This window comes from Salvia hispanica, chromosome 5 (assembly GCF_023119035.1).
Source record: "Salvia hispanica cultivar TCC Black 2014 chromosome 5, UniMelb_Shisp_WGS_1.0, whole genome shotgun sequence".
NCBI classification, from domain to species: domain Eukaryota; kingdom Viridiplantae; phylum Streptophyta; class Magnoliopsida; order Lamiales; family Lamiaceae; genus Salvia; species Salvia hispanica.
Genome location: NC_062969.1, coordinates 28,393,606 through 28,403,808, shown reverse-complemented (window position 1 = coordinate 28,403,808; position 10,203 = coordinate 28,393,606). Strand labels below are relative to the sequence as shown.

At 36.1% G+C, this 10,203-nt stretch overlaps 1 protein-coding gene and 1 long non-coding RNA gene across 11 annotated transcripts; both read left to right on the top strand.

Moving 5' to 3' along the window:
• The first annotated feature begins 889 nt into the window (after positions 1–889).
• On the top strand, positions 890–7,557 carry LOC125188517. Of its 10 annotated transcripts, none has more exons than XM_048085417.1 (9): positions 890–1,021; positions 1,399–1,531; positions 1,823–2,000; positions 4,077–4,174; positions 4,538–5,347; positions 6,383–6,667; positions 6,761–6,817; positions 7,135–7,221; positions 7,398–7,557. In XM_048085417.1, the coding sequence occupies exons 2-9, from the start codon at positions 1,433–1,435 to the stop codon at positions 7,506–7,508; spliced, it is 1,725 nt and encodes a 574-aa protein (XP_047941374.1). In that variant the 5' UTR covers positions 890–1,021; positions 1,399–1,432; the 3' UTR covers positions 7,509–7,557. The 10 variants fall into 10 exon arrangements, with proteins under 10 accessions (XP_047941374.1, XP_047941371.1, XP_047941375.1 ...); XM_048085414.1 differs by having other exon boundaries at positions 896–1,054; XM_048085418.1 differs by having other exon boundaries at positions 898–1,054; positions 4,538–5,341.
• A 1,219-nt stretch (positions 7,558–8,776) lies between these two features.
• On the top strand, positions 8,777–9,852 carry LOC125186247. Its single transcript, XR_007170392.1, has 3 exons — positions 8,777–8,858; positions 9,231–9,288; positions 9,406–9,852. It is a non-coding gene; the product is annotated as an uncharacterized LOC125186247 (long non-coding RNA).
• Positions 9,853–10,203: the final 351 nt, after the last annotated feature.

The window sequence follows — 10,203 nt, the reverse complement described above, 5'->3', positions numbered from 1 at the left end:
TTGACCAAATTTATAATGCAGAAAATTTAGACTCATTTGTTTATAGACATAAATGCTCGTTAAACTCAAAAAAATTTATAGTGTTGACAAATGTTGATATATGTTGTATGATTGAAGGTCCATGGAAAAGATTGAACATCAACAGACAAGTTTATCTACATGGTTTCCACATTTTGGGTGAGTGACTTGATTGAGTCACTTGTGTATAGTAACTTGATCGAGTCATGCTCTCTAGAATCCTTTAGCTTTCACTTATTAGTATGATGCTTCTGCCAAGATTTCGAATTATTGTTCTGGTTTTTGTTCCATTAATTATTAATCCAAAATTAATTTAGCCAACTTAATCAATAATTAAATATATAATCCTATAATCTAATACTATTAATTTAATACTCCCTCCGTCTCCCATTAATAGTCACACTTTTCCATTTCAATCTGTCTCCAATTAAGAGTCACACTTCATTTTTACCATAAATGATAGTAGGTCCCACATTCCACTAACTCACTTCACTCACATTTTATTATAAAACCAATATAAAAAAGTGGATTCCACGTTCCAATAACTTTTTCAATTAATTTTTCTTTACATTTCTTAAAATCCGTGCCCAGTCAAACTGTAACTTCTAATGGAGGACGGAGAGAGTATATATCTTACGACATTTGCGACTTTTCACTCCTCAACTATGAATCTACCTTGACTATGACGACATAAGTAATTAAATGATGATCAGCTAAAATATTTTACTGGTGTTGTTTTACCTTTTTATCCTTAATTTAATGAGAAAACAAGCTTTGCACTGACGGGGTCAATTTGGGCAATTCGAAATGACTGAAACATATCCGGATATCATCTCCACTTTCCAATCCAGTTAACACGATAGCTTGGATTCCGGACTCTTTTGGTAGTACAAACAGCGTGCTCACCAAGCAAATGAAGAAAACCTCACTCCGTCTGAACGCAAAATTTTGAAATCCCCAAGCTCAGGAAAAGAGAAATACACTGAAATTGATTTCTCCTTCGGTCGGATATTCTACTTATTTGATCTGAGTTCGGGTAGAATTTTGTGATAAGTTGGTTTACGAACTCAATTGCTACTATTTTTTAATTTTTTTTTGGGTAACTGCCTCTAATTTAGCTGATTACTGTCACATGTAGTAGCGTATCTTAATTTATGTATCTGTTGGTTAGCAATTTTGCCTGCGAACAAGGAAATGCTGATGGAATTTATTGTGTATTTGATGTTGGAGAAGCATACTGATTCTAATTTGAGGAGCATGTGTATAGGTCGTGCATGCGTTGAATTAATTTGCAATTATTTGAGATTTTGACTTTAAAGATGAGGAATTAACGTTTCTGTGAAAAATGGTTTGTATTTATTTACTTTTAATTGTTGGCAGTTGTTGTATATGAGTGGCGAATGCTCTATTATCAATGGAAACAGTAGTAGGTATGCTTGGAGATGATGATGCTAGAAGTGAAGATTTTCCGTTGCAAGACACTGCTGATCCTGTTGTTTATCAGCTTGTTCGGGTACACAGCTTTATCCGCCGTTGATCAATATTTCTTTGTGGAAATTATTATGTGACTGGTGCTAATGTGGAAACCGTTGTATTATGTTCGGGCTTGCTTTGCATTTTCAATTCAATTGTTTCCTAGGAAATATGATTCCGCGGTCTGGAGTTTGCATGGGTTATTCAAAACCAATTAACTAAAGCAACATGTTTCATATCCCATGTACTGTGATTTTTTTTGAGGCAGGAGTTTGGTAGTGATTTTCTTTGTGCCTGATTAAATAAAATTGGGTATCTTGTAAAATTTAAGGTTGATGGCAATGGGAGATTAGTACCTGCAACAGACGATGAGGTTATATCAGCCAAAGACTTGCTCGAAGATGATAAATGTAAAGTAAGAGATATAGATGCTGGTCAGACTCTAGGATGCAGCATAAATAGTGGGAGTAAATCGTGTGGTTCAAAAAGAGCTGAGGTTGAAGGCTCAGGTCCAGTACCGAAATTTCTTTCTTTTTCCCCCTTTATTTGTCTCTGTACAATAAATGTGCATTACAGTTGCAATTTCCATTTTAACACATCATGCACAACAGTTTTCTAAGTTAATACATGTACAATGTTGAATAAGCAAAACCCCAATCTCCATGGTTTCCCCATCTTTTTAATGCATCAAGAATAAAACTAAGCTGGATCCTGGCTCAGTTGGTGCTTAGGAGTATCCACATTAGCACTTGAAAATGAACTCAAGTAACATATACCATACCTAGGCTTATAATGTTGATGAGTCCTCTCTGGGCTGTGTTTGGAAAAGTTTTGACATTTTCTTCCCGGTCCAGAACATCTTGGAGGTGTCTTATCAATGTCTTGAATACATTTATCCATAGTTGATCTTCATAGGACAGTGAATGCAGCTAGAGCCTTACTAGACTTGTGAAATCTTGGTTGTTCATAGTTGTGGTTCTAAAGTTGGCTTACACAACATGCACGATCTGTTGTTACTTGTCCCCTCTGCAGAGCACCTTGCTATCAATATTTCACCTACCTTTTCCCTTTCTCCTTTATATCAGTTCATAACCATAAGCCACTCTACATAAGCAATAAGCCAATCTACACAATCCATAAAAAATGAACCTGGAGTAAGAAAGAAATCCCAAATATTTGAGGCATTGCAGCTTTGTGACATTTGACTGATTAACTTACAGCTTTAAGTGTATGTACTTCATGCTCCTGTATGTTTTTGGGAATATCAGCTTTCACATTTCTCTAACATGCCATTTAATTTACGTGTCTGTTCCTTTTAGGATTAATTGCCAGTTAAATCACGAAGTTTGAAAAAATCGCAAATGTCCCATCTGTCCTCATTTGGGGAAATTTTAAGTTAATTTGGCACACCGGGAAAACATGGCATGAATGCCTGGTTAGTGAAGGGTTAGTTAAACAACATCATTTTCTTGTGCTAGAAACTACGTCGTTTCACTTAATAATTTTTATCTTCCAAAATCAATTATATGGATTTGTTAATTGTTCCTCTCCAGTTCTCCTTCATTCTCTTCATTTTCCAACCCCCTGTGTGAACTTTTGCCTTGGGCTCGTCTTGGACTTGGACGTCGATTCTCGGAATGTCCATGGTCTCATCCCATCGCCATGAGTCAATTTGTCATGAGTTGCCTTCCAATTTTACAAGGCATAAATTTTCATCGTCCACTTTATAATTTTTATACTAATTCAATTTTTCATCTTTCAATTCAATTTTGGCCTTTTTTTGGGGGGAGGGGGGGGGGGTGGTATCTCATTCCAATGAAGGCTACAATGTACATGGATGGATGGACTATCATAAAATGTTGATAGAACTTAAAAAGGGAGGTCTTTTTTAGCTTGTCGAAGTTTCAGTATTCAAATGACAAAGGTTTGGACTACTTCTACACATTCCACTTGTGGAGGACTAGAGATTGATGAAGAAAATCATGGATGCTTTAAGGCCAAGTCACTCATATATGCTGAGATTCTCTTCTAAACGGTGGATACTTTAAGGCCAAGTCATTCTTGAAGACACGTCATTTTAACTATCTGAAGATGTTCATGATAATTTCCCCAGCGCAGATGTTCACTTTTCAATTTAATTTATCCTAAATGGAAGAAGAAATTTTGAAAATCATAGTCAATTATTTCCAGTTTGCTGGATTGTTGCCCTTTCAATCGGTGATCGGTGGTGACGATATCAGCGGTTGTTGGAGAAGAGAAGCGACATGACGTCATTTAGGTGAAGGGTGAGATGGGTAAGAGATGTGAGATTGAAGAGATTCATGGTGAAGTGGATTTTTTTTTTTAATTTTATGAAATAAAAAAACGTCAATTTAGGTGCTGTTTGTCATCCATGGTGTCAAATTATTACATGCATGCGCCACCTCATCTTCGCATTTGAGATTTTAAGTTTTGTGATTTGTCATTCAAGCTTTAAAGCTTACGGAACGTACCAGAATTTGACCAAACATCATGATTTTATTGTCGATTTTCCCTTCTTTTTAGATTTTTGTGATATCTGAATTATTTATCACTTTTCTGTGCAGGCCAGCCACAGCTTAAGGTCCTAGAAGTTGGTACAGAAAAGAAAAATATGTCACCTGACTCTGAAATAGGCTATACAAAAGTAGATGTTATGCATGAGGTAATCAATTTGGTGTTTCAGACATGTTAATAGCTATTGTACACAACCATATTTATTTGCTATAGTCATACTAGGCTGGATTTTTAAGGTGAGGAATGGTCCATATTTTTTAAAACCCTTATCTTTTTCAGTGGAGTATCTTGTATCCTATTGTGTCCCTAAATATCAACAACCATTAATGGAGTAATACTTTTGTCTTTAAAATTTTGTAATTTGTAGAATTATAAAATTTTTTGTTCTAACATGTACATGTTTGTTCTAGATTATGCATTTCAAAGATTTGTTTGTTATATTATGTAAATGTAACAGATCTGCTCAACATTTTCGCTGGCAATAATATGCATGTTAAATTTTACCATGCAGGAGATCTCTAAATTTGTTCCAAATGCAGTTGATGTAAGTGAATGCCAGTCTGGGAGTGTAGAGGGATGCTCAAAGCATTTAGATGAATCAGAAAAGGCCAACTCTCCTGTTGGTACTGATATTAGACCTGATTTCTCACTGTTGAATGGGGAAATACACCTTGACAGCCTATCAGTTAAAGATCTTCAGGAGATTTTTCAGGCGACATTCGGAAGACAAACTTCTGTGAAAGACAAACAGTGGCTAAAAAGGAGGATTATTATGGGATTGACTAATTCTTGTGATTTTTCAACCACAACACTAGTAGTTATTGGTAACAGAGTGGTGAAGAGAGGTAAGGATGAAACCGGTCAACGTATGGATGGTTCTGTTTTGGTTGATTGTGTAGTTACATCTGCTCTGGAGACAAATGAAAGACCAAACACTGTCCATGATGAACAAATTGAAACCCACCCAACTGGTAATGCAATGGCATTACAAAGTTCTGCTAGTCAGGATAATTGTGAGAGTAATGAGACTGACACAGAACATAGACCAGTAAAAAGAGTTCGAAAGCCCACAAGACGGTATATTGAAGAAATTTCTGAAGGAGAATCCAGAGATTCTGGTGCTCAAACTGTCTCCTCAGTTGAACCTCCGGCATGTGACCAGTCATCTGCACAAGTTTGTGTTAGATCTATTCAGAATTTTGGACTGGATCAAAGATATCTCCTCAGGAAAGATTCTCTTGGTGGTTTTGGAATTCAGGTTCCATATGTTAACCGCATTCGCCGAAGCCGTCCAAGGAAAAATTTTGTGACCCTGGTAAAGGTGCCATCATTCATTTGTTTTTTATGTGAACTTATATTTTCTTATACTCATTTTATCCAGGTTTATGGACAATGTATATGGTTACCTGATCATCTGTGTACTCGTCTTCTACGTGTCTGTCAACTGGTGAAGTGTTGAGTTATAGGAACAAATCAGGCAATGGACAAATTCGGATTAGATTGTAAAATGCTAAAAGTATTACTGTTCTGGTTGAGGTTGGCCTCATAAAGGGCAACCTAGATGACATATTTAGAAAAAAATCATACTCCCTCCGTCCTACAATAAGAGTCACATTTTGCCATTTCGGTCCGTCCCACAATAAGAGTCACATTTCACTTTTACCATAAATGGTAAGTAGGTCCCACATTCTACTAACTCGCTTCACTCACATTCTATTATAAAACCAATATAAAGAAGTGGACCCCATATTCCACTAACTCTTCCAACTCGCACTATTCTTTACATTTCGTAGAACCCGTGCCCACACCAAATGTGACTCCTATTGTGGGACGGAGGGAGTACAACATAGTTCGCTTTAAGCTTTATTAGTTGGTATGTTGCTGTATCTGTGAGGTTTAATATAAACCAAATGGAATTGGTTTCATCCAGCTAATGTTTCACAATGATAGCAGGAATATGTATAAAAAACCAGATCCTGCCCAGATGGTTTCAAGAGCCTTTTAGTTACATGAATATATCCTGATAGATGTCTGATGGAGTTTGATTAAGTTGACTTTGGTTTTTTCAGATGAATTCATCACTTATAAGTCCTCACAATTAGGCTTGTTAATATTTTGCTGGATACGTTGTTGTTGTTGTTGTTGTGAGTACTGAAGCATAATATTTGAGCAGAGAACCCATTGGGATATTTTGAATGGCATGGTGAAAATTGTATCTGGGAAACTATCTCATCTTGTTTGATTATGTTTCTCCCCTCATCCAATATTCAATATGTGCTACTGCTTTGGCTTCTTTGTTTGAAGTTATTATGCTATACAACTACTTTGTTGAATAGTGGGACCTCTATATGTGCAGTCTGTTGTCTATTCGGAAAGATGCACTTCAGAAACAGAAAGGAAAACCCTTCAGTTTGAGCAGGAAGTAAAAAGTACGGAATCATTGAAGGCTAATTTAGATGATGATGTTGCCACTGTACCCACTGCAAATGGAGGAATGAGGAGGAAGCATCATCGACCTTGGACACTTGGTGAAGTTGTTAAACTGGTTGAGGGAGTTTCAAAATATGGTGCTGGTAGATGGTCAGAGATCAAACGCCTTGCATTTTCTTCGTATTCTTACCGAACATCAGTTGACCTAAAGGTGAGTGGCTATGTGGTGAATCGCATTTGCTATACTGTTGGTCTTCTGGTTTTCACTACTAGAATAGATTGAGAAGGTGCAATCATCCTACAGGACAAATGGAGGAATCTCCTGAGAGCTAGCATGGCTGAATCACCCATGGGAAACGGGGTGAGCCACATATTCTTTCTTTGTGGGAAATTTCCACTTCAGTTTCAGTGACCTGCCAGTTTTAGCTTTTAAAACTTATGTCAGTTGTAAATGCATTTATGATGCATTTAAACATGATATCTCTTAGGAGGGTGAAGGCTGATGTTGCATAGCATAGCACCTATGTGTTTTTCAAGTCTGCATCTACCCTGAAGTTCTTATTCAAGTCATCCATGCCACCGAGACAGTTTTTATTTAATGATAGTGTTTGTGTGCTGAACTCAAAGAACTTCAACATACACAGTGTAGTAGGCTGATGATGTTGGTTGGATTTGCAGGTTCAGAATACTCGGAAGCACGCGTCAGTTCCCATTCCTACTGAAATTCTGTCGAGAGTGAGAGAACTTGCTGATATACATACACAGGTTCCTCCAAGCCTCGCCTCTAGCAAATTATTCAGACATAACGATTCCAATAATCCTGCACATGTCGTAGATGTGCATGTTAGTTAGTATTTTGATTAAGAATATTTAGGGGTAGTGTATCATAGGATTGTTGCGTAAGCATTTGTGTTAATATATCGATGTTTGTTGATAATCAGAAACAAAGCATCAATGGGGTCAGACACTTGTGTATTTGTTGTGACAGGTCACAGGATTCGGGTGCTCAGATGCCATCGGTCATGAGGTTTTTGTTCCAAATTCCTCTGTAATAGATGTTTAGTTAACAGTTAATCGCTAAATAAATCACTGATTTTGATCCGTTATGCAGTTTAGGTACTGTTAAAATATTTTGCAATGTTTTTATATAGCAATTGCGATTTCAACATTCGCAGTCTTTTCAGTTTCCAGCATTTTTTATAGAGGAATGTTGTTTTAGGGTCAATTTTGCATAAATCTATCAATATATAGTTTTTGGAGAAATTTTTTTAATACCAGTTTTGCCCTTTTTGGCGGGAAAATGTGCATTACCACTGTTGCTTTTTGCGTTTTTTTTTTGCACCATTTTATGTTAATATTCTATATCATGTTTTATTTTTGCACAATTTTCGGCCATTCTGGAAAAATGTGTAGAGGCAGCAGGTCTATATATGTTATCATGAAGGCCTATTTTTACTCTATTACAATATTTAAGAGTGCAATATATATTTATTCTAATCTGCCAAAGCATTCCATTATCCTTTAAGCCTCTTTGCAAGCCATCCTGAAAAATTAAATACACATCATTAGTAAATTTCTATTGTATTAAATATTGTTTACAAAATATAATTGACCTTCTAATTACCTACAACATGAAAAATCAAAGCAAATATTAATGACTTATAAAAATTTGTAACTAATAAGTACCTCAACTAAAAAGAAAGAATGTGTAGAATTTGTAATAAGCATATGATTAATATTTTTGTATTAATCATATAGATGATAGAATGTGTAGAGTCATAGGATGAATGTGCAACCATAAAAAAGAAAGAATGACATACCTTTATTATTATAAAAAACTGAGTTCAGAATAAGTAGGCTTTGTAGCCTCTCATGCTCATGACACCTTTTTCTATCTATCCCATGCTTGCCATCTCATCTTCTTCTCTTCTCTATGTAATGATGGTAGTTTGAAGAGAGAGAACAGACTGTTAATCTTCTTTTTCTTCTTTTCTCTCCTTTTCCTAAAGTGTAGTATTGAATATCTATACTTCTTAACTACAAAGGTTGAAACCAACATGAGTGGGAAAAGTGGAAAAGGGCCCATATCCATAATTTACTTATATACATATTCAAATGCCCCCCTATACTACATCTATCTCCTCCACCAATACTAATACTAATTATACAAATATAAACCTATTGATGAAAAAAAAACAGTGGCTTAATTAATGGTCCAATCAAATGCATTGCAGAGACTTCCCAAACAAGTTTTGAAACACTGATAAATAGGTGTGCAATCAATTGAGACTGCATTTATTCATTTATTTATGTGAACTAATGTAAACTAATTTTTTTGATGCAGTGCCTATCTCGGAACGATTCAGCCCAGAATCCGACGATCACTCCGGCGACAGACAAAGGTAGTATCTTTTCTTCTTTTCTCTCCTTTTCCTAAAGTGTAGTATTGAATATCTATACTTCTTAACTACAAAGGTTGAAACCAACATGAGTGGGAAAAGTGGAAAAGGGCCCATATCCATAATTTACTTATATACATATTCAAATGCCCCCCTATACTACATCTATCTCCTCCACCAATACTAATACTAATTATACAAATATAAACCTATTGATGAAAAAAAAACAGTGGCTTAATTAATGGTCCAATCAAATGCATTGCAGAGACTTCCCAAACAAGTTTTGAAACACTGATAAATAGGTGTGCAATCAATTGAGACTGCATTTATTCATTTATTTATGTGAACTAATGTAAACTAATTTTTTTGATGCAGTGCCTATCTCGGAACGATTCAGCCCAGAATCCGACGATCACTCCGGCGACAGACAAAGGTAGTATCTTTATATCTACCCGTTTCTGAAAATTTGAAGACCAAAATATTTAGTTTATTTTACAAATTCTGTAAAACATGAATAGAATTAAGAGAGAGATTTCTCACCGTGAACAAGGGTAACGCCGGCATGAAGGAACAGAGAGTGACGGTGCAGTGGCTGTCGGGGCCGCGGCGGCAATAACTAGGATGGGGCGTGAAACCGAGAGAGATATGACACAATGGCGAGAAGAAGAAAAGTAGACGAAGGAGAAAAAAAAGCAGCGGAAACGGTAGGCGGTTGACCGAGAGAATTGCCGGAGGTGGCGGCTGGCCGAGGTTGGTGAGATAGGTGAAGCAAGCAAGTGTGAGGTACGGCGGATGAACCGGCGATGCAGGGCGGAAGGAGCGGTGATAGTAGCAGATTTAATTGGGAAAAGAAAGAGAAATTGGAAAGAGAGGGGGGCGGCTCTTGTGTGTGAAGAAGTATTAGGGTTAGATTAAATATTAATTTATGTAGTAAAATTGGGATTTATTTCATGTATATTCTATAATAAATAATAATAGTGATAGTAATAATTTTGTACTAATTGATATTCTCTTTTTTTAGTAACGGGGATTTAATTTGGGTGGTGGGACTTGGGACGATTAATAGTGATATTAATAATTTTGTACTAATTCATATTAGTAAGTACTACTTCTTCCATCCCAAAGAAGATGATCCCTTTCTTGAGCGGCACAGGATTTTATGCAACTTTATTTTGTGTGTTGAGAGGAGAGAGTAAAGTAAGAGATATAATAAAGTAGAGATAAAAGTGTTTCCATTTTAAGTAATGGGTTATCTTAGTTGGGATAAATTAAAAAGGAAAGTGAGTTATTTTCAATGGGACGGAGGGAGTATGTTTTTGTAAAACTGTAAGTATAAAAAAACTTAGCT

What these genes read in the sequence shown, in the direction of transcription:
- LOC125188517 (XM_048085417.1), top strand. Translation starts at nt 1,433, where the DNA reads ATGGAAACAGTAGTAGGTATGCTTGGAGATGATGATGCTAGAAGTGAA. An exon ending in AGCTGAGGTTGAAGGCTCAG is followed by an intron (nt 2,001 to 4,076) that starts GTCCAGTACCGA and finishes TTTTCTGTGCAG; the next exon opens with GCCAGCCACAGCTTAAGGTC. An exon ending in ATTTTGTGACCCTGGTAAAG is followed by an intron (nt 5,348 to 6,382) that starts GTGCCATCATTC and finishes CTATATGTGCAG; the next exon opens with TCTGTTGTCTATTCGGAAAG.